Source organism: Coregonus clupeaformis, chromosome 14 (assembly GCF_020615455.1).
Source record: "Coregonus clupeaformis isolate EN_2021a chromosome 14, ASM2061545v1, whole genome shotgun sequence".
Taxonomy (NCBI): Eukaryota; Metazoa; Chordata; class Actinopteri; order Salmoniformes; family Salmonidae; genus Coregonus; species Coregonus clupeaformis.
Genome location: NC_059205.1, coordinates 42724310 through 42747991, shown reverse-complemented (window position 1 = coordinate 42747991; position 23682 = coordinate 42724310). Strand labels below are relative to the sequence as shown.

General features: G+C 43.7%; 1 protein-coding gene across 4 annotated transcripts in view; it reads right to left on the bottom strand.

Moving 5' to 3' along the window:
• LOC121580868 (partitioning defective 3 homolog) overlaps positions 1–23682 on the bottom strand; it is a 299046-nt gene that overhangs the window by 123522 nt on the left and 151842 nt on the right. For 2 of the 4 annotated variants that reach the window (XM_041895984.2, XM_045224827.1), the window contains exons 6-11: positions 15094–15188; positions 12314–12397; positions 10559–10684; positions 7801–8002; positions 7480–7699; positions 2182–2321 (exon numbers count right to left, since the gene is read on the bottom strand). In XM_041895984.2, coding sequence (XP_041751918.2) covers positions 2182–2321; positions 7480–7699; positions 7801–8002; positions 10559–10684; positions 12314–12397; positions 15094–15188 — 867 coding nt within the window. Of the gene's footprint in view, positions 1–2181; positions 2322–7479; positions 7700–7800; positions 8003–10558; positions 10685–12313; positions 12398–14529; positions 14542–15093; positions 15189–23682 lie in introns of all 4 variants that reach the window. The other 2 variants (XM_041895983.2, XM_045224826.1) reach the window with 2 other exon arrangements.

The window sequence follows — 23682 nt, the reverse complement described above, 5'->3', positions numbered from 1 at the left end:
TTGAATATGGCCGTTGTCAGTAAACGTTGGCAAAAAAGCATAACTAAATTGTTGCCAGCAGCACAGTTGCAGTCACCAGCTCTGCTAGGGTGGGTAAAATGGTCAGTGAGCTATTCTCTCATTTGTGTCTGGAAGTAGCACGCAAGCTAGCCAACGTTAGCCAGTTAGCTTGGGTGCTGTTGTTAGGTCAGAACGCTCGGATCAACCCTACTCCTTGGCCAGAGCGTACAGCGTGTGCTCTAAACGCTCCGAGAGCGAAACATTCTGAATTTACGAACAGACAATCTGACAAAGCTCTGAGTTTAAGAACACCCAGAGCACACTCTGTCACTCCTGATTAAATTAACAAACGTAGTATAAACCAGCATTTAGTCTTGAAATCTTTGGTTGTTTAGTACATGGCCTCACATGTGAATCCTTAAAAGAGGTGGGTGGGGCTAAAGCTTAAGAGGGTGTGAACGATTCTGAATGGGTATAGACAAAGAAGATCTCTCCAGTAGGTGTACCAAAACATTCAAGGGCCATTTTCTCAAAAGTGAGGTTACAAGTTGATCAATTTTCAAAGCAGAATTACTTTCCCATTGTTCCTCAACTGTAGTGTATGATATACAATTTTCTAGCTCCGAGTCTCTACTTTTATCCAATGTAAAAAACAAAATGTCAAATTTTGCTACATAAGACCAAATCGAGCCGGTTGGTCACATATGCTGTCATTCACTTGAATTGGTCCCACCAAGACACTATTATGAGCCTTACAGCCTAAATAACAAGTTTACAGTGAGGGGAAAAAGTATTTGATCCCCTGCTGATTTTGTACGTTTGCCCACTGACAAAGACATGATCAGTCTATAATTTTAATGGTAGGTTTATTTGAACAGTGAGAGACAGAATAACAACAAAAAAATCCAGAAAAACACATGTCAAAAATGTTATGAATTGATTTGCATTTTAATAAGGGAAATAAGTATTTGACCCCTCTGCAAAACATGACTTAGTACTTGGTGGCAAAACCCTTGTTGGCAATCACAGAGGTCAGACGTTTCTTGTAGTTGGCCACCAGGTTTGCACAGATCTCCGGAGGGATTTTGTCCCACTCCTCTTTGCAGATCTTCTCCAAGTCATTAAGGTTTCGAGCCTGACGTTTAGCAACTCGAACCTTCTGCTCCCTCCACAGATTTTCTATGGGATTAAGGTATAGAGACTGGCTAGGCCACTCCAGGACCTCAATGTGCTTCTTCTTGAGCCACTCCTTTGTTGCCTTGGCCGTGTGTTTTAGATCATTGTCATGCTGGAATACCCATCCACGACCCATTTTCAATGCCCTGGCTGAGGGAAGGAGGTTCTCACCCAAGATTTGACGGTACATGGCCCCGTCCATCGTCCCTTTGATGCGGTGAAGTTGTCCTGTCCCCTTAGCAGAAAAACACCCCCAAAGCATAATGTTTCCACCTCCATGTTTGAGGGTGGGGATGGTGTTCTTGGGGTTTTAGTCAGCATTCCTCCTCCTCCAAACACGGTGAGTTGGGTTGATGCCAAAGAGCTCGATTTTGGTCTCATCTGACCACAACACTTTCACCCAGTTCTCCTCTGAATCATTCAGATGTTCATTGGCAAACTTCAGACGGCCCTGTATATGTGCTTTCTTGAGCAGGGGGACCTTGCGGGCGCTACAGGATTTCAGTCCTTCACGGCGTAGTGTGTTACTCTCCATGGTGGAGAGTTTGGAATCTGATTGATTGCTTCTGTGGACAGGTGTCTTTTATACAGGTAACAAGCTGAGATTAGGAGCACTCCCTTTAAGAGTCTGCTCCTAATCTCAGCTCGTTACTTGTATAAAAGACACCTGGGAGCCAGAAATCTTTCTGATTGAGAGGGGGTCAAATACTTATTTCCCTCATTAAAATGCTAATAAATTTCTAACATTTTTGACATGCATTTTTCTTGATTTTTTTGTTGTTATTCTGTCTCTCACTGTTCAAATAAACATACCATTAGAATTATAGACTGATCATTTCTTTGTCAGTGGGCAAACGTACAAAATCAGCAGGGGATCAAATACTTTTTTCCCTCACTGTATGTGCCAGACTGTATTTGAGGCCAACACAACAGAAACCATTGCGAACAGAGATCTAGGAAGGGTGATCAGGCAGTTAGTGTTACTCCCTTCATCTTGGGTCTCACCTCCAGCAGCCTGTCCCCAGCCTTGAGGTGTCCGTCCTGGATGGCAGCTCCTCGGGGCAGGATGTTCTTCACGTAGATGGGCGCCGAGCCGCCGATGGGGACGTCACGCGATGTTATGCTGAAACCCAGACCCTCCGAACCTGATGGATGTGTGTGAAAAAGTGTGAGAAGGCCTATATTTGAACTTGCCCTCATATCACAGGTACATTAGGACATACACAGCAACAAGACATACAGTGGGGAGAACAAGTATTTGATACACTGCCGATTTTGCAGGTTTTCCTACTTACAAAGCATGTAGAGGTATGTAATTTTTATAATAGGTACACTTCAACTGTGAGAGACGGAATCTAAAACAAAAATCCATAAAATCACATTGTATGATTTTTAGGTAATTCATTTGCATTTTATTGCATGACATAAGTATTTGATCACCTACCAACCAGTAAGAATTCCGGCTCTCACAGACCTGTTAGTTTTTCTTTAAGAAGCCCTCCTGTTCTCCACTCATTACCTGTATTAACTGCACCTGTTTGAACTCGTTACCTGTATAAAAGACACCTGTCCACACACTCAATCAAACAGACTCCAACCTCTCCACAATGGCCAAGACCAGAGAGCTGTGTAAGGACATCAGGGATAAAATTGTAGACCTGCACAAGGCTGGGATGGGCTACAAGGACAATAGGCAAGCAGCTTGGTGAGAAGGCAACAACTGTTGCCGCAATTATTAGAAAATGGAAGATGTTCAAGATGACGGTCAATCACCCTCGGTCTGGGGCTCCATGCAAGATCTCACCTCGTGGGGCATCAATGATCATGAGGAAGGTGAGGGATCAGCCCAGAACTACACGGCAGGACCTGGTCAATGACCTGAAGAGAGCTGGGACCACAGTCTCAAAGAAAACCATTAGTAACTCACTACGCCGTCATGGATTAAAATCCTGCAGCGCACGCAAGGTCCCCCTGCTCAAGCCAGCGCATGTCCAGGCTCGTCTGATGATCCAGAGGAGGAATGGGAGAAGGTAATGTGGTCTGATGAGACAAAAATAGAGCTTTTTGGTCTAAACTCCACTCGCCGTGTTTGGAGGAAGAAGAAGGATGAGTACAACCCCAAGAACACCATCCCAACCGTGAAGCATGGAGGTGGAAACATCATTCTTTGGGGATGCTTTTCTGCAAAGAGGACAGGACGACTGCACCGTATTGAGGGGAGGATGGATGGGGCCATGTATCGCGAGATCTTGGCCAACAACCTCCTTCCCTCAGTAAGAGCATTGAAGATGGGTCGTGGCTGGGTCTTCCAGCATGACAACGACCCGAAACACACAGCCAGGGCAACTAAGGAGTGGCTCCGTAAGAAGCATCTCAAGGTCCTGGAGTGGCCTAGCCAGTCTCCAGACCTGAACCCGATAGAAAATCTTTGGAGGGAGCTGAAAGTCCGTATTGCCCAGCGACAGCCCCGAAACCTGAAGGATCTGGAGAAGGTCTGTATGGAGGAGTGGGCCAAAATCCCTGCTGCAGTGTGTGCAAACATGGTCAAGACCTACAGGAAACGTATGATCTCTGTAATTGCAAACAAAGGTTTCTGTACCAAATATTAAGTTCTGCTTTTCTGATGTATCAAATACTTATGTCATGCAATAAAATGCAAATTAATTACTTAAAAATCATACAATGTGATTTTCTGGATTTTTGTTTTAGATTCCATCTCTCACAGTTGAAGTGTACCTATGATAAAAATTACAGACCTCTACATGCTTTGTAAGTAGGAAAACCTGCAAAATCGGCAGTGTATCAAATACTTGTTCTCCCCACTGTATAGTCCAAATGGCCATAGAAAACCAAAAAAGGCATTCCAATAAGAAAATGGAACACGGGAAAGATTCTGGACGGCTAGTATGGAATGTTGAGACAATAATAATAATATAATATAATATGCCATTTAGCAGACGCTTTTATCCAAAGCGACTTACAGTCATGCGTGCATATATTTTTTTTTTTGTGTATGGGTGGTCCCGGGGATCGAACCCACTACCTTGGTGTTACAAGCGCCGTGCTCTACCAGCTGAGCTACAGAGGACCACCCATACACAAAAGAGACAAGATGCAGTGTTGACCTGCAGAATCCTTCCGGCCTAATGAGACAGACTGAATCTGACAGTAGAGGATGGGGATCGTACCTCTCCTCTCCCAGACGGCACCACATTCAGAATGTCTTAGTAGAACGTCTACCAAGCCTAATCCCGCTGTTTGAGCTGTGTACGGTAAACAGAGGATTCCAGAATGCTCAGAAGATTCTGTTTCAGAACACTCTAAATCCCTTCCATGTCAATAAGCCAATCAACTTCCCACCATAGTATGGGCATGTATTATACTTACCGGTAAATGTCTTTACCATTGCCGTACTTCATATGGTACACAGGATCTTTAAATACACATTAGCTTGATTAGGAAAGACCTGCTCAATGTCTTATAGAGTTTAATTCCAGATTGATTGGGTTACAGCTTGGGTTTTGTAAGTGAGTCTGAGTTACGATGCAAACAAACCAAGTAAATCTATCCTCCAAATAAGGTTTAGTCTACACTCAAAACGTAACAAACAAGCCAGGTGAAGTCTCATAAATGAATGTTAAATCTGCAACTCCTGTGCTCATTCAACCAAAGCAAACAAACAAAAACAAGGAATGGTAGAAAGAGAAATGTCTTCCAGTAACTGGTGGATATTATTAACAGCGCTATGTTTATGTAGGCCTCCAACTAAAGCCCAATAAAATGATAGACACCTGGATGTGGTCAGTGGGGATCTTATTAACAGGAACCAACCAGGTTGGGAGTTATGGGCTGCTTTCCAAATGGCACCCTACAGTATTCCTTATATAGGGCACTAATCTTGACCAGTGCATTATAAAATAGCGAATAGGGTGCCGTTTGGGATGCATCCATGATACCTGGCCTTTCAGTACTCTGGCTTGGTTCCAGGCCAGGAGTCCAGGACAGTGGAGAGATCCCAACACAGGGCTGGTGTGCCATATGGAGTGGGCACACTACACAGACGAGTGGCTGCTTAGCAACAAGCCCTCTGGCCCCCCAGACCTGGCAGGCACACACACCTGGTCCTTATGGCAGACTGGTATGTGTGTCTCCTATGGCAGAGGCCTGTGCTGTGTCAACTCTGTCCAGCTGTCAGTCACTACATACACCCCTGAGATGTGTTTCATTAGGAATTCATGGCTCAATCTGAATCTGCAACCCATTTTCTATCCACCCCTTCAGGCAAAAGTGGGAGGCCGTTTGGCCATCTTTATTCAAGGCTACATCAAATTTCTGATGTGTGCATCTCTTCAGTTGAGACTGGCATTTGTTTATTTGGAAGCTACTATAATAATTATATCTTTCCACCTAAACCATTTGCTATGTTCCTCCTAAACAGAACAAGTATTTATTTATCCAACCTCATCACACAAACCTAAACAAAGCATTTTGTTTCTAGAGTCTAAGAGGCTAAATTCTTAGACTGAGGGAAAGTAACACTGCGTAAAATGGCCTGTTTCCAAGTGTGTACATGTAAGTCAGAATACCTTTAATGATAATAAGTAGAAGCTCATTACTGAGAAGTCAGAGTTTGACCAGTCTTGATTAGTTGGCTCTAGAAGGTCATGGATCTTTACACTAAATATTTACGCGAATAGCCCCTAACACCTTGTCTACTGTCCTCATATCACACCCCAGTTCAGCAGGCAACCTACGGCTAACATTTATTTAGTAGGCCTATAACCTAGTTCTAAAAACATCTTATGAAGAATGACAGACTATATAGTTAATGGAGTCTATACTCATACAATCGTCAATTAAAGATCCAATATCAAACTTGAATTCAAACTTTATTTGAAGTGTATTTAAAATAGCAACACACTTAAAACAATAAAATGAAAAAACAAGCACGGCAACAAAATATATCAAAACCCAAAGGCGTCAATGATTAAAGGGCAAGCTAAAAAGGCTGGTTGACAAATGGGATTTTAACACCTACAGTTTCACAGTACAATGCAAAGTTCCATATAAAAAACGTATAAAAAGTATCATACACCTAATAAAATAAACAAAAACAATGATGAATAATTAAATGTTTTTACTGCTATAATTTAAGAAATGAACTAAAGCTTGTTGTCAAATTCCCAATGCTAGGCCCCTTGATTTCTCATAGTTTCACCTCCAAGTAGCCTAATGCCTAAAAAGCAGCCCTGCTTGAAACTGGTACTACCACAATTACCGTCTTTGTAATCCTGGCAAACTGCACTTTATACCGGCATTTGTTGTTCTTTTTTTGGGGGGTGCAATTGTATTTCGGGGGGTGGGGGTATTTAATTTAACTTATTTCATTACTTATTGGGAATATTTTTTAAATGTATGTCTTGGCTTATCTTGTACACTTCTTTTTATAATGTTTTATTTCATTAGAGTTGTTGTATTTTATAATTTGACTTTTGAGTGTTCAGAGATAAAACACCTAAGTTCTTCCGACTGGCATGGAAGAGGCTAGAGTCTTCAGAAGGATAATTAGGAGTCTGAAACGAGGGGATTTGGTGCAGTGTTTCTAGCCCAAACAGTTCGGTAGAGTTCGTGCATATATTATATAGATATTGTGACGTTTTTGTTAGTTTTGTTAGTTTTTCGGTTGTTCGGGCACACTATTTTTTTTCTGGAGGCGAAGCCAAAGTTCGGATCCGAAGTCTACGCCCCTTTGTCAGTAATTGGTCAACAGTAGGGATTCTTCAATAAATTATTTGTTGTCATTCAACGAGAGACGACTCGTTTTCATGCAAATTTTTTCATAGAAAAATACCGCACCAAACATCTTAGTTAGATGTACAATTGCGTGACTAAGATCTCTTTGGCAAAAACGTCAAAATTAACAGACATCTTGAGTTATCTTAGATTCATTCTGACTATTTTGAGGAAGTGTATACTGGCTACGGCATCTCAAAATGGACAAACAGTACTTATTTTAAGGAAGTATATGCAAGCACACTCGTTCGGTTCAGCTAGGCGCCAGCCGAAATGACGCATGCTGACGCCTTAAGGCAATTTTCTTAGACCCCTGGCCAGGATTAGATGGGCTGGAGAGGATTAGAGCTATGCTTTCTCTGTAAGGTCCAATCAGAGAACCATGTCTCTGAAGGATGGATTCAGACCAATTAATATGTAGGACCAGGAGGTATTCCTGACCATGTGAACTTTGGGCCTACTGAGGTTAAACAGATGCTGATTTGTAGGTGTATATGTGTGCTGTCTGACCTTTTTTGAGCTGGATGTTCAGTCTCCTGCCGACCTTTTTGGTGAAGCCTGCCGTGGGGGTGGAGTTTAGCACCCTGTGAGGGGAGGGGGTGCGGCCTGGAGGGGCGTGGCCTAATGGGGGCTTGCCCATGGAGCCCCCATGGAGGTGAGGTAGAGAGGTGTAGGCGTTGCCCTGCTCGGGGTGCGGGTGATGGTGAGGGTGGGGACCACGGGACATCCTCTGTGATATAAGATAAGATAGCATTTTATTATCAGTTTTAACAGAAATTTGCCTTGCATCATAAAAGCAACGACAGACAATATAGAAAAACGTATAAAGACCTGTGGTGTGTGGTCCAGGCCTGAGGTGGTGATGCCTCGCTCGCTGGCTAGGGAGTCGGGACTGAAGCGTCCAGAGGAGTAGGCCACATTGGGGTTCCTCTCATTGTGTGACAGCTGCTCGTACTGGGCCTTCATCAGGTTGGGAACCACATGGAACATGATGACCGGGGAACGCATGGCCTGGCGGAACATGTTCTGGGCTCTGAGGACAGGAAGGAGGGAGAACCAAAACAACTGTCAACACAGAAATGTTGGACCCAACATAGTCTGCATCTCAAATGGCACAGGAGGAGTGTGTCCTAAATGGCCTCTATAATGGGCCCATAAGGCTCCAGTCAAAAGTAGTGCACTATAAAAATAATATGGTGCCAATTCAGGACACACCCACACGTTACACACTACATTAGTGGTGGTTTTCAACACTACTGGTAGGCCACCTGCACAGCACAGTGATTAAAGCTTGTAGAAAGTAAGAATGCTTAGAATAGGCTTGCCAGTTTTATCATGTAACCCCTCATTTGGCTACAGATGAAAGGAATGGGTTTTCTAAAGCACGTTTGGAGAAAAATCTTTTTAAACCCCTTCAACAATAAGTAATGTAGATGTGAACTGAAACTATCTAGTGAGTGTCATCTTGCCATAGCAGTAATCTTGTTAGCCACACCTGTTACAGTACATTAAAGCTGACTTTGCTAGACATCTCGGATACGTCACAAATGGCATCCTATTCCCTATATAGTGCACTACTTTTCCCCAGGGACTATAGGGCTCTGATCAAAAGTAGTGCAACATAGGGAATAGGGTGCCATTTGGGATGCATACATAGACAAATCCTCTCTCTAAAAACAGCTGAACAGACATCATAACGACCCTGTAATTCCTTGCCAAAATTCCTAGCCGTATTCCCAGCCACTAATAATATTCCCAATGGCAACAGACTTCCCAATTTCAGGCTATATCAAGTCCAAGACAAGCTGTAATCTGATTCCCAACTTACTGGGGTTGAATTAAATATATCAAAACAGACGGGGTTTTCACACATGCTAAAATGGCAGAAAAGCTTCTCCAAGATATCTTTGAGGAAGGGGTGGGAGGGCTACATTAGAGGTTACTGTCCCATGCTCATTTTTGCTAGCAGAAATATAGGCTATTGTGTTTATTTAGGAAGTAATTAAAATAATTTAATGCGACTGTGATATGTGGTTGTCTTACCTATTTTAGTTAAATGCACTGACTGTAGGCCTAAGTAGCTCTGGATAAGAGCGAATTATAAATTACCTAAATGTATACCGATTAAGGCTGAAGGATGAGGACAGAGACCTCTGCAGGATGGTCTGTACATAACAGCACCGATATAAATCTGTAGCCTACAGCTGAGCATTGTGCACATATGAACATTTACAACACATTAACATATATATATATTTTTTAAATAACCTGAGTGGCAGTATTGCATAAGTAAATCTATTTTTATTTCACTCTTCACCTCAGATTGCACGGGTTTAGCTAAATACGCAAACAATTGGGCTTGAAGGTAAAGTGAGTAGAGCAGCTATGCCGCTTCAGGCCCCTTGTCCCACTCTCCAGTTGGTAGCCTGTTTGATTTTTTACAAGCCATGTACTACTGGAGCGAGGCGTGAGAGTGATCCGACGGAAGAAGAAGGGGGAAATGAACATATATTTTTTTATTTTTTTTTATTAAGTAAACTACATTAAGCCTAGCCTACACAGTTGTTTTTACGAAATGCTCCACACATTACATATTTCCGCCCAAAAACATATTCCTGTACTGCCCGTTCCTGTAGACTGTTGATCCTGTCCCGAACTTGACTCTAGAACTTCACTCCCATTCCTACCAGAATCCCGGAGGACCCGCAATACCCGCAGGAGTCCTGTTCAACCACTAGGCTACATAATAGCCGTAGGTTATTGTGAGTGTGTGTGAGTATGTGTGCACACAAAACAAATGACAGCTGGTTTTACACAGTACACTAGTGTTAATGCTTCTGAAAAGCATGAAAACTGGAGCAGCCCGTTTATGCTGACATAAAGATTATACAGAACATTACATAAAGCATGATGAGGGATGTAATGTAACATTTTATTCAGAAGCTATAGCTGGATTCTAGAATGGCATGCAGGCAGCGTACAACACAAAACTAGAATGAATAGAATGGCCTTCTCCAGTCAAGTCAATGACGCCATAATGGGTAGACTGGCAGCCATTTTGAGTGTACAAAATAGGAATGAAGCAGGAAGTCAACATTCTATTTCTATGGAACAGTATCTGCAGCAGAGAATGATGGGAGGCAGCAGCAGTAAGCTAGGCTGTTAGGATCTGCTCAGACTGAGGAGCTGAGGGAGAGAGAGACAGATCAAGGCGGGGGATGCACTGAAAATCAGAAGCTAAGCAGGTTAAGCAGAGGTAGGTTTGACCTAGGAGTCAAATAGGGAGTGGTTAGCATTCAGTAGCAACAGATGGAGCTGCTAGATACAGAGGTATAGAGGGGTCTGCAAGTATGGAGAGGACAGAGGCTGAGAGGAATGGCAGGCAGCCTCCCTTTTACCAAGACCTTACAGTAAGATCGACCTAGGAGTCAAACAGGAATGGGGTTAGCTTAGCAACAGACAGCGGCGGCAGCAGAGGCCATGCTTTGGTTAGAAGACATGGCCGTGGAGAGGAAGGAAGGGAGGGCTGGCAGGGAGCGGAGGGGGGCTCAGGACTGGTGGTCCCGGTCGGTAGGTACAGGTGTCTTACTGTTCGAAGCGGATGTTTCGCAGGTCTCCGTTATTAATGCGCACGATGCAGTCGTTCTCCTGGAACAGACCCTGCTGCTCCGCCTTGCCTCCCCTCTCCAGGCGCTTGACCAACAGGCCGAGAGTCCTGGAAACATTCAGAAGCAGACGTTGGTAATACGGCTGGCAGCTGTGGAAGAGGCCTCAGGGTTCAATATGTTTGTTGGGGTAGACTCAGAGCAGGCCTGGAAAGGGGAGGACTACTGAAGCTCCAGCAAACACCTAGGCTCTACATGAATAAGGTGTGTCGCAAATGCCACTCTATTGCCTATGTAGTGCACTATATAGGGAATAGGGTGCCATTTGGGATACGGCCATAGGCTCATGACTAAGAGATAAGCAAAACGTCCTCCATGTCATCTGCGTCCTCACTCAGTTCACAGGCTAACACAGATTGGGTGTATGGTTTTAATTCACGGCAAAGTGAAAAGTGGATGTGAGATATGAGACTTGTGTTTGCCGTGGCTAAATTCCCAACCTGGTCCCATTCCATCATGGCCACCTAATCATCCCCCTCATTCCTAATTGGCATATGTCACTCTTCACCTGATAGCTGATGTGTGGTGAGCGTTCTGGCACACAAGTGGTCGCCGTGCATCACCCATGTGGGTGCTACACATTGGTGATGGATGAGGCGAGTTTCCCCCTTACTATGTAAAGCGCAGTTGGTAGAAATGCGTTACATAAATCCAATCAATTATTATTAATTTGGTGGCGTTATGTTTGTCAGTACTAATTTTGGTGGCTTCTGCCTTCCAAAACAGTACGTGTGTGCATAGGTCTAATTGCTGTAGCTAGGTGTGCTTGTTTTTTCCCTCCCCGAATGCCAAGTTTAGCTCCTGACTGAACTGCCTTATGCAAAACAAATGCGAACATTAGCATTTTGACAGGGAAAATGGTCAAATCTACAGTAACATGTAGGAATTCGAGAAATGCTGCTCCATCACATTTGAGTTTGGGAAGCCTTCAGCTGTGACGGCTGTCAGAGAAAGCAGTAATCCTCCATACAGCAGTAAAGCTCCTCAGGCTTCCTGACTGCTAAACAATGCTGACTTCACTGAAATACTGAATACAGAGTAGGTCAGCTTTTCCAGAACTTCTGGTTGGAAGATCCTCTGAATCAGTAGGGAATAAGCTAGCCTGGGTACCAGTCTGTTTGTGGCATCATGCCATTCCTTGCCACACCTTGTCTTGTTTGGCATGACAAGGAGTTGACATGATAGCAAACAGATCTGGGATCAGGCTAGGAATTGTAATCCTAGGGCTGTGCTAGTGGACATATGTGAAAGAGCTGGACCATTAAATCAATTATTCCATTACATCTAACGGAGACGTGTGTGGACTGTAAATGTGTATATGGACTGCTCAGTACAACCTTTACATCATGTAAAATACTTCAGACAGGAGTCACGGAGGAAAATGACAGTCACCTGCAAACACTGAACAATCATGATCACTGTAAACTAGCTAATTACTTCATGACGTGAGCATGACACGTATGTGGTGTAGGTCCATGTGTGTGTGTTGTACTGGGGCACATGAGGATGCAGGTGCCATAGCGGACTAAGCGTTCTCTCTCTCCCTCCCCCTCGCTCTCTCTCCCCCCTGCTTCCCTCTCGCTCTCTACTCCCCCCCTCCCTCACTAATCATGGCAGTGTTATGCCTGCGTAGTGTAGATAGCCTGCTGCCTGTCTGTCCAGTGGTGGGAGGGCTTTACCTGCGGTCCTGGGCACTGAAAGGTACTACATGGATCCCCAAGGGCCCGCCGTCATTGGATACTTCTACCAGCTTTACAATGTCACTGTGAGACAATGATGGATGGGGGGGTGAGAGGGTGAAACCACATGGAAATCAGGAAGGGGAGGAAAACCACAACAAATAGAGCAGGCAGAAATGAATAAAAACACTAGGGATGAGCGTCACGCCAGGGTTTGGCTTCTCCCAACATCCCAGGTGACAGAAACGCATAATTCAGAACCCAGTTCTAAGGAGTGTCAAGGGAGGTTTCCATATACAGTGGGGAGAACAAGTATTTAATACACTGCCGATTTTGCAGGTTTTCCTACTTACAAAGCATGTAGAGGTCTGTAATTTTTATCATACACTTCAAATGTGAGAGACGGAATCTAAAACAAAAATCCAGAAAATCACATTGTATGATTTTTAAGTAATTAATTTGCATTTTATTGCATGACATAAGTATTTGATCACCTACCAACCAGTAAGAATTCAGGCTCTCACAGACCTGTTCGTTTTTCTTTAAGAAGCCCTCATGTTCTCGACTCATTACCTGTATTAACTGCACCTGTTTGAACTCGTTACCTGTATAAAAGACACCTGTCCACACACTCAATCAAACAGACTCCAACCTCTCCACAATGGCCAAGACCAGAGAGCTGTGTAAGGACATCAGGGATAAAATTGTAGACCTGCACAAGGCTGGGATGGGCTACAGGACAATAGGCAAGCAGCTTGGTGAGAAGGCAACAACTGTTGGCGCAATTATTAGAAAATGGAAGAAGTTCAAGATGACGGTCAATCACCCTCGGTCTGGGGCTCCATGCAAGATCTCACCTCGTGGGGCATCAATGATCATGAGGAAGGTGAGGGATCAGCCCAGAACTACACGGCAGGACCTGGTCAATGACCTGAAGAGAGCTAGGACCACAGTCTCAAAGAAAACCATTAGTAACACACTACGCCGTCATGGATTAAAATCCTGCAGCGCACGCAAGGTCCCCCTGCTCAAGCCAGCGCATGTCCAGGCCCGTCTGAAGTTTGCCAATGACCATCTGGATGATCCAGAGGAAGAATGGGAGAAGGTCATGTGGTCTGATGAGACAAAAATAGAGCTTTTTGGTCTAAACTCCACTCGCCGTGTTTGGAGGAAGAAGAAGGATGAGTACAACCCCAAGAACACCATCCCAACCGTGAAGCATGGAGGTGGAAACATCATTCTTTGGGGATGCTTTTCTGCTAAGTAGACAGGACGACTGCACCGTATTGAGGGGAGGATGGATGGGGCCATGTATCACGAGATCTTGGCCAACAACCTCCTTCCCTCAGTAAGAGCATTGAAGATGGGTTGTGGCTGGGTCTTCCAGCATGACAACGACCCGAAACACACAGCCAGGGCAACTAAGGAGTGGCTCCGTAAGAAGCATCTCAAGGTCCTGGAGTGGCCTAGCCAGTCTCCAGACCTGAACCCGATAGAAAATCTTTGGAGGGAGCTGAAAGTCCGTATTGCCCAGCGACATCCCCGAAACCTGAAGGATCTGGAGAAGGTCTGTATGGAGGAGTGGGCCAAAATCCCTGCTGCAGTGTGTGCAAATCTGGTCAAGACCTACAGGAAACGTATGTTTCTGTACCAAATATTAAGTTCTGCTTTTCTGAGGTATCAAATACTTATGTCATGCAATAAAATGCAAATTAATTACTTAAAAATCATACAATGTGATTTTCTGGATTTTGGATAAAAATTAGAGACCTCTACCTGCTTTGTAAGTAGGAAAACCTGCAAAATCGGCAGTGTATCAAATACTTGTTCTCCCCACTGTATACTATGTATACATAGTTATACATATCATATCTTTACATATTTATGTCTAGACCTTCAGATAGTCTTTCAGATAGGATTTTTATAGGGAAATCTGAGACAAGTAAACTGTATCAAATTCCTTTAAAAAAATGGTGTTGTTCTTGTAAATAAGCCTAAATTGTACAGTTAACTGTATCAAATTCCTTTTTAAAAAATAGTGTTGTTCTTGTATTCTTTGACCTCTAACCCCTTGAGTTTCCATAGGTTGGTGCTTTGTATACATGTTTCTATTACCTTTAGGATAAAGGTTATATGCATAAAAACATCATTGTATTCTATTGGGAGGTGAGGACGCCTTTCTTATTGGGTGAAATAATATCAATACCATACTGTACCTGCAGATTAGACTGATGGCATGCAAGAGAGATGACAGTTAGAAAACAGAGTGTTATTAATATCCCCAGGACAATGGATCAGTACATGGGTACATTTGATGGTTATGATGATGTTTATGTTTGAGTTCCTTAAAAGAACATTAGCCAGGGGTTTAAAAAGATTTTCTCCAAACCTGTGGAATGCATTATTTCTTGGCCTAAATCTAGTTAGTTAACTGGTACTAACTGGTAGTATGGAGAAAAATAAAATAAATAAATAAATAAAAAATGTATGCACTCACTAACTAAGTCGCTCTGGATAAGAGTGTCTGCTAAATGACTAAAATGTAAATACTAATTAATATTCTCCTGCTACAGGTTAATGTTATTCCTGTACTTGTTAGGGATCAACGTCAGGTGATCAGAGAGGTAGTTACGTTGAGAGAGAAGCAGACAAGAGAGCTCTGGTTGCGCCCCAAATGGCACCCTATTCCTTATATAGTGCACTACTTCTGACCAGGATCCATAGGGCTCTGGTCAAAAGTGGTGCACTATAAAGGGAATACTCTTTCTGAGATGACTTACTCCAGTGACCTCACAGGGGTGTGGGCCATACAGGAGTCAGCTCGACCAACCGGCGCGATCCTGCCGTTTTCCTCCTCCCCATGCCCCTCCTCCTCCTGCAAAACACAAGACAACAACCATAGAATTACATATAGAACTCCTATAGTGACTTTTAGGATCTCTGTGACAGCAACACAGGCATCTTATTAAACCAAGCCTCCTGAGTCCCATTGGCACAGACATTGAAAGATGTTCCATTCCACACTGACTGAAATGAGTTGTATGGTTTAATTCATTCACAAAAAATGGTAAGCAGACAATGACATAAGACGGGTAACCTACATAAGAACCCCCTATGCCACTATTAGAACCTGACAAAATGGCCAGGACTCTGACTCCTATTGAGTGAGTGAGTGAGTGAGTGAGTGAGTGAGTGAGTGAGTGAGTGAGTGAGTGAGTGAGTGAGTGAGTGAGTGAGTGAGAGAGAGAGAGAGAGAGGGAGAGAGAGGGAGAGAGAGAGAGAGAGAGCGAGAGAGAGCGAGAGAGAGAGAGAGAAAAAATGGGAACCAAACAGGGTCATTAAACTTCATGGTGATATTGCAGAAGGCAGAGGAGCAGCGGCAATGGCAGCCACAGCAACAGCTCACTTCATCAGTATGAAAATGAGCCCATCGCTGCGGTTTCCCGTACGGTTGCCATTACAGTGCACTGTTTGTTGCTGCGGGGGGGATGTACAGTGGAGGGAGGCTTAATAGGAGTCATGGGTTGTGAATGGGTTTCTAAACAAGAGGAATAGGTTTGGGACACTGTGGGTTACAAGTAAATGAGAGTTCTGGCATGGTGTAGACAGAGAAAGGGAGAAAAATACTATCTTCACATTCTATTCCCCAAGACAACACTATGTTCCTTGAAGAGCATGTGAATCACATTCATCATCACAGATACAGGAGGAAAGTCACACTGACACATTTCAACAGCAGCTTCTTCTAAGGACTTCTGTTTCATTCATTGAGTGACAATTCCATTTTCCGGAATTGCACAGTGGGGTTACACTTGGCTCTCTAACATCACTGTCTGTTTCTCAGTCCCAAATGGGAACCAGACAGGGTCAAATGGCACCCTACTCCTTAAGAGCGTCTGCTAAATGACTTAAATGTAAATAGTACACTTTCTTTTGACCAGGGCCCTGGCAGTGCTGGTCAAAAGTAGTGCACTATAAAAGGAATAGGGTGCCATTTGGGATGCAGACATTGTCTCTCCCCCCAGGCAAGGCGCAGGGACACTGAGGTGACACAGAGCAAATGTGGGGACAGTGGCAGAATGTTGAGGTGACAGAGGCAGTTTTCCATCAGTAACCTACTGGCTCGGGGCAATAGGGCCTCATGATGAACACACACACAAACTGCCTCTTCTAGCTCAAGATGGTGGTTTGGAGAGTGACTTGAGAGTGATATGAGTGAATCAAATGTTTTGTTTGCACTAAAAACACACATTCAATAATGCCCCTACAACAGCCAGCTACAGTACAAGATATGCTTTGAAGATCTCACATTTGATTTACACATCAACAAAATAACTGTTCAAAAGTCACTTAAAAATGCACTATGGCACTCCCCCCTCCTGTGCCATCAGGACATACATTTCCTCCAATTCTAACCAAGTGGTTAGATCATCACATCTATAATTCAGTGCTGGGCATGGAGTTAATGGCTACTGGGAAGACAAAACAGGCAGGTAGGTAGGGCAGGCCGTGTTCCAAATGGCACCCTATTCCCTTTATAGTGCACTACTTTAGACCAGGGCCCCTAGTGCTCTGGTCAAAAGTAGTGCACAACATAGGGAATAAGGTGTGTTTTCTTTTTCAGCTGAGTCATTGTTTGTTTCCTCATCTTAGTGTGAGCCTCTTCGCACCAACGGCACTCGGGCCTGTGGCCTCATTACATCTTAATAGTCAAATCCATCTCACTGTAAATGAAGTGGCCTGTGTAGCAGACGGCCAAAGTGCACTTTAATGAAGTGTGCTCCCACTGGAAATGGACAGCTGATTGTTTACGGACACACACACAGAAACACACAACCGATACGTTACCTACAGGAGAGACTATTAAATGGAATAAACTTGAAACTTGGACATATGCTCTAAGCCCAGGTGACTATCCTGAATATCCTTTATACTTAACCCCATTACATATTTTGTCCTGTCTAGTCACATATGTCCATCCTGCCTCGCTGCCATGTTTTCAAAACAGGAGGAAACACTGGGCGAGCCCAATGCTCTTCATCCACTTTCTGAGTCTTGACAGAGACAGAAATAGAGACAGAGAAAGAGAGAGAGAGACAGAGAGAGAAAGAGACAGAGAGAAAGAGAGAGAGAGACAAAACGAGAGAGACAGAGAGCGAGAGAGACAGAGCGAGAGAGACAGAGCGAGAGCAAGAGAGACAGAGCGAGAGTGAGAGACACCGGACAAACAGGTCCTGGGTCAGTGGCTGGGTGACCCCTCTCAGGAAACCCCTCTTAAGGCTAGATTTGGTTCCATTTCTGGGAAAATTAGACAATATATATACGCAGAGCCCCAGGTGTCCACAGGATCGTATAGGAGCACTATAGCACGTCATTCAATTACAACTACCAGTTAATTCAATTATTCTCATAGACGATCTAAGAATTGAGAGGGGAGAGACAGTCCTACTAAGTGTAGTAGGACTGTCAGTGTCAATAACTCACAAGTCATTGACACTGCCATTATCTGAGATAGACCTCATTGTTGCTGCTTTGTTAAGAGGCTCTTACCAGTATGCAAGGCAACATACCGAACTGTTGACTACTAGCTAGCTAGGCAAGTAAACACTTTCCTGGTGTCTGGTTGAAAACACTGAGGCTCAATGACCGAACTGTTGACAAGCTAGCTAGGCACGTAAACACTTTCCTGGTGTCTGGTTGAAAACACTGAGGCTCAATGACCGAACTGTTGACAAGCTAGCTAGGTACGTAAACACTTTCCTGGTGGATGGTTGAAAACACTGAGGCTCAATGACCGAACTGTTGACAAGCTAGCTAGGTACGTAAACACTTTCCTGGTGGATGGTTGAAACCGCTGAGGCTGACAGGACGATGCTGACAGGATATGGCCCCCTCACCCAGTCTTAGACAGAGAGTGTAAAGCAAAGGAAACTGTGACTGCCTGGTGTACTGTCTGTATATAAACAGGTAATGAGAGTGGAGAGAGGGCCAGCCAAAGGAAAACACCAAGCTAAGACTTTTTCAGGGCAACAGCAGCAGAGCAATAACAACACGGAGAGGCAAAATGAGATTTCCAGTGTCTATTCTCAAAATTACAATGAGGTCCATCAGTAAATCCACTTAATTCACGAGCAGCCATTTCAGATATCCATACAATCACTAACGGAGCAAGGGGAGAGGAGGGACGGAGTAGATATCCTCTGTAGCTCAGCTGGTAGAGCACGGCGCTTGTAACGCCAAGGTAGTGGGTTCGATCCCCGGGATCACCCATACACAAAAAATAAAATAATTATGCACGCATGACTGTAAGTCGCTTTGGATAAAAGCGTCTGCTAAATGGCATATTATTATTATTATATCAACATGACACACCGGATATTAATCTGCATAGCAATGGGTTCTGCTGTAAACAAAGACAGAGGCTACTCATAGAATGAAGAAAAATTGGGAAATGTTCAGATACTTCCCTTTTCCCAGAGTGCGGAAAGGAAAAAGGGACGGCCTGATGAAGATCTCTCAGCGAAACGTCTGAGTAGGTGTTCACCTTCACCTTCTAATGCAATGAAAAAAAGATGCATTGACACCCCCCCCCCTTTTGTTTTTACACTGCTGCTACTCGCTGTTTATTATCTTTGCATAGTCACTTTACCCCTACCTACATGTACAAATTACCTCGACTAACCTGTACCCCCGCATATTGACTCGGTACCGGCCCCCTGTATATAGCCTAGTTATTGTTATTTTTTTTACTTTAGCTTATTTAGTAAATATTTATATATAGCACTCATAAATACAGTGCCTTGCAAAAGTATTCATCCCCCTTGTCGTTTTTCCAATTTTGTTGCATTACAACCTGTAATTTAAATGGATTTTATTTGGATTTCATGTAATGGACATACACAAAATAGTCCAAATTGATGAAGTGAAATGAAAAAAATAACTTTTTCAAGAAATTCTAAAAAATTAATAATGGAAAAGTAGTGCGTGCATATGTATTCACCCCCTTTGCTATAAAGCCCCTAAATAAGATCTGGTGCAACCAATTACCTTCAGAAGTCACATAATTAGTTAAATAAAGTCCACCTATGTGCAATCTAAGTGTCAAATGATCTGTCACATGATTTCAGTATATATACACACACCTGTTCTGAAAGGCCCCAGAGTCTGCAACACCACTAAGCAAGGGGCAACACCAAGCAAGCGGCACCATGAAGACCAAGGAGCTCTCCAAACAGGTCAGGGACAAAGTTGTGGAGAAGTACAGATCAGGGTTGGGTTATAAAAAATATCAGAAACTTTGAACATCCCACTGAGCACCATTAAATCCATTATTAAAAAATTGAAAGAATATGGCACCACAACAAACCTGCCAAGAGAGGGCCGCCCACCAAAACTCACAGGCCAGGCAAGGAGGGCATTAATCAGAGAGGCAACAGAGAGACCAAAGATAACCCTGAAGGAGCTGCAAAGCTCCACAGCGGAGATTGGAGGATCTGTCAATAGGACCACCTTAAGCCGTGCACTCCACAGAGCTGGGCTTTACGGAAGAGTGGCCAGAAAAACACCATTGCTTAAAGAAAAAAATAAGCAAACACGTTTGGTGTTCGCCAAAAGGCATGTGGGAGACTCCCCAAACATATGGAAGAAGGTACTCTGGTCAGATGAGACTAAAATTTAGCTTTTTGGCCATCAAGGAAAATGTCTGGCGCAAACCCAACACCTCTCATCACCCCGAGAACACCATCCCCACAGTGAAGCATGGTGGTGGCAGCATCATGCTGTGGGGATGTTTTTCATCGGCAGGGACTGGGAAACTGGTCAGAATTGAAGGAATGATGGATGGCGCTAAATACAGGGAAATTATTGAGGGAAACCTGTTTCAGTCTTCCAGAGATTTGAGACTGGGACGGAAGTTAACCTTCCAGCAGGACAATGACCCTAAGCATACTGCTAAAGCAACACTCGAGTGGTTTAAGTCGAAACATTTAAATGTCTTGGAATGGCCTAGTCAAAGCCCAGGCCTCAATCCAATTGAGAATCTGTGGTATGACTTAAAGATTGCTGTACACCAGCGGAACCCATCCAACTTGAAGGAGTTGGAGCAGTTTGGCCTTAAAGAATGGGCAAAAATCCCAGTGGCTAGATGTGCCAAGCTTATAAAGACATACCCCAAGAGACTTGCAGCTGTAATTGCTGCAAAAGGTGGCTCTACAAAGTATTGACTTTGGGGGGGTGAATAGTTACGCACGCTCAAATTCAGTTTTTTTGTCTTATTTCTTGTTTGTTTCACAAGAAAAAATATTTTGCCTCTTCAAAGTGGTAGGCATGTTGTGTAAATCAAATGATAATTTTGGCCCATTCCTCCTGACAGAGCTGGTGTAACGGAGTCAGGTTTGTAGGCCTCCTTGCTCGCACACACTTTTTCAGTTCTGCCCACAAATCTTCTATAGGATTGAGGTCAGGGCTTTGTGATGGCCACTCCAATACCTTGATTTTGTTGTCCTTCAGCCATTTTGCCACAACTTTGGAAGTATGCTTGGGGTCATTGTCCATTTGGAAGACCCATTTGCGACCAAGCTTCAACTTCCTGACTGATGTCTTGAGATGTTGCTTCAATATATCCACATAATTTTCCTTCCTCATGATGCCATCTATTTTGTGAAGTGCACCAGTCCATCCTGCAGCAAAGCACCCCCACAGCATGATGCTGCCACCCCCATGCTTCACGGTTGAAATGGTGTTCTTCGGCTTGTAAGCCACACCCTTTTTCCTCCAAACATAACGATAGTCATTATTGCCAAACAGTTCTATTTTTGTTTCATCAGACCAGAGGACATTTCTCCAAAAAGTACGATCTTTGTCCCCATGTGCAGTTGCAAACCGTAGTCTGGCTTTTTTATGGCGGTTTTGGAACAATGGCTTCTTCCTTGCTGAGCGGCCTTTCAGATTATGTCGATATAGGACTCGTTTCACTGTGGATATAGATACTTTTGTACCTGTTTCCTCCAGCATCTTCACAAGATCCTTTGCTGTTGTTCTGGGATTGATTTGCACTTTTCGCACCAAAGTACGTTCATCTCTAGGAGACAGAACGCGTCTCCTTCCTGAGTGGTATAACGGCTGTGTGGTCCCATGGTGTTTATACTTGCGTACTATTGTTTGTACAGATGAACGTGGTACCTTCAGGCATTTGGAAATTGCTCCCAAGGATGAACCAGACTTGTGGAGGTCTACAATTATTTTTTGGCTGATTTCTTTAGATTTTCCCATGATGTCAAGCAAAGAGGCACTGAGTTTGAAGGCAGGCCTTGAAATACATCCACAGGTATACCTCCAATTGACTCAAATTATGTCAATTAGCCTATCAGAAGCTTCTAAAGCCATGACATCATTTTCTGGAATTTTTCAAGCTGTTTAAAGGCACAGTCAATTTAGTGTATGTAAATTTCTGACCCACTGGAATTGTGATACAGTGAATTATAAGTTAAATAATCTGTCTGTAAACAATTGTTGGAAAAATTACTTGTGTCATGCACAAAGTAGATTCCTAACCGACTTGCTAAAACTATAGTTTGTAAACAAGAAATTGCTTCACAGTCCCCGCTGTTCCATAAGGTGTATTTTTATGTTTTTTTTAAATCTAATTTTACTGCTTGCATGAGTTCCTTGATGTGGAATAGAGTTCCATGTAGTCATGGCTCTATGTAGTCACATATTTTTATTTAATTTTTTATTTAACCTTTATTTAACCAGGTAAGCCAGTTGAGAACAAGTTCTCATTTACAACTGCGACCTGGCCAAGATAAAGCAAAGCAGTGCGATAAAAACAACAACACAGAGTTACATATGGGGTAAAACAAAACAAAGTAAAAAATACCACAGAAAATATATATACATTGTGTGCAAATGTAGCAAGTTATGGAGGTAAGGCAATAAATAGGCCATAGTGCAAAATATTACAATTGGTATTAACACTGGAATGATAGATGTGCAAGAGATGATGTGCAAATAGAGATACTGGGGTGCAAATGAGCAAAATAAATAACAATATGGGGATGAGGTAGTTGAGTGGGCTAATTTTAGAAGGGCTGTGTACAGGTGCAGTGATCGGTAAGGTGCTCTGACAAATGATGCTTAAATTTTGTGAAGGAGATAAGAGTCTCCAGCTTCAGATATTTTTGCAGTTCGTTCCAGTCATTGGCAGCAGAGAACTGGAAGGAATGGCGGCCAAAGAGGTGTTGGCTTTGGGGATGACCAGTGAGATATACCTGCTGGAGCGCATACTACGGGTGGGTGTTGCTATGGTGACCAATGAGCTAAGATAAGGCGGAGATTTGCCTAGCAAGAGAGAGGAGAGAGGGAGACAGCAAGAAAGAAAGAGAGCAAACAAGAGAGATAATTGTCACAAGATGCCCATTACCCACACAACTAGTCCTGTGGCTGGGGAGCAGAAACTAGTCAAGCTGTGAGATGGCTGTCTTTGAGCTAGAAGGGAAGAAACTTGGCTGTCTTTGAGCTAGCAGGGAAGATACATGGCTGTCTTTGGGCTAGCGGAAGATAGAGAAACTACAGCTTTATCCCTCAGAGAGAAGGCTGGTGGCTTCACATTTTTCCTAGGTTATGATAGTATGCATATCATAGTACCAACTGCTTTGTTTAAAGTGAAGGAATTTCACCTTTGTGGCTCCCCACTTTTCAATAGAGTTGGTTCTGTTCTATTCTACCGTAGCATCAAACACTCCATAAAGACTCGGGAGTGCTAGGATTTAGGATCAAATGTGCCTTTTAGATCGTAACGAATACGATTATATGGACAGGGAGGCTCTGATCCTTGATCAGCACTCCTACTCGAAGACGATTCAGCATGTGGCAGGGCTTTTAACGATCATGGACTACAAAAAGAAAGCCAGTCACGTCGCGGACAGCAATGCCGCCCTACTAGACGAGCGAAACACCTTTTTTCTCACGCTTCGAGCAAAACGACTGAGCTGCCGATGAGAGACCCTATGGACAACGAGGGCTACGTGCTTACAGTCTCCGCGGAGGACGTATGTAAGTCATTCAAACCTGTTAACCCTCGCAAGGCTGCCGGCCCAGACAGCATCCCTTAACGCACCCTTGGAGCATGTGCAGATATTTTCTCTCTCTTGCTCAGGCCGTTATCCCCACCTGCTTCAAGATGTTCACCATCATCCCCGTGCCCAAGAAAGGGAAAGTAACTGAACAACTAGCAACCCGTAGCACTCACTTCCGTCATCATGAAGTGCTTCAAGAGGCTAGTCAAAGACCACATCATCTACTCCCGCCCCGACACACTCAACCCTCTCCAATTCGCCTATCGCCCCAACAGATCCACAGACGACGCAATC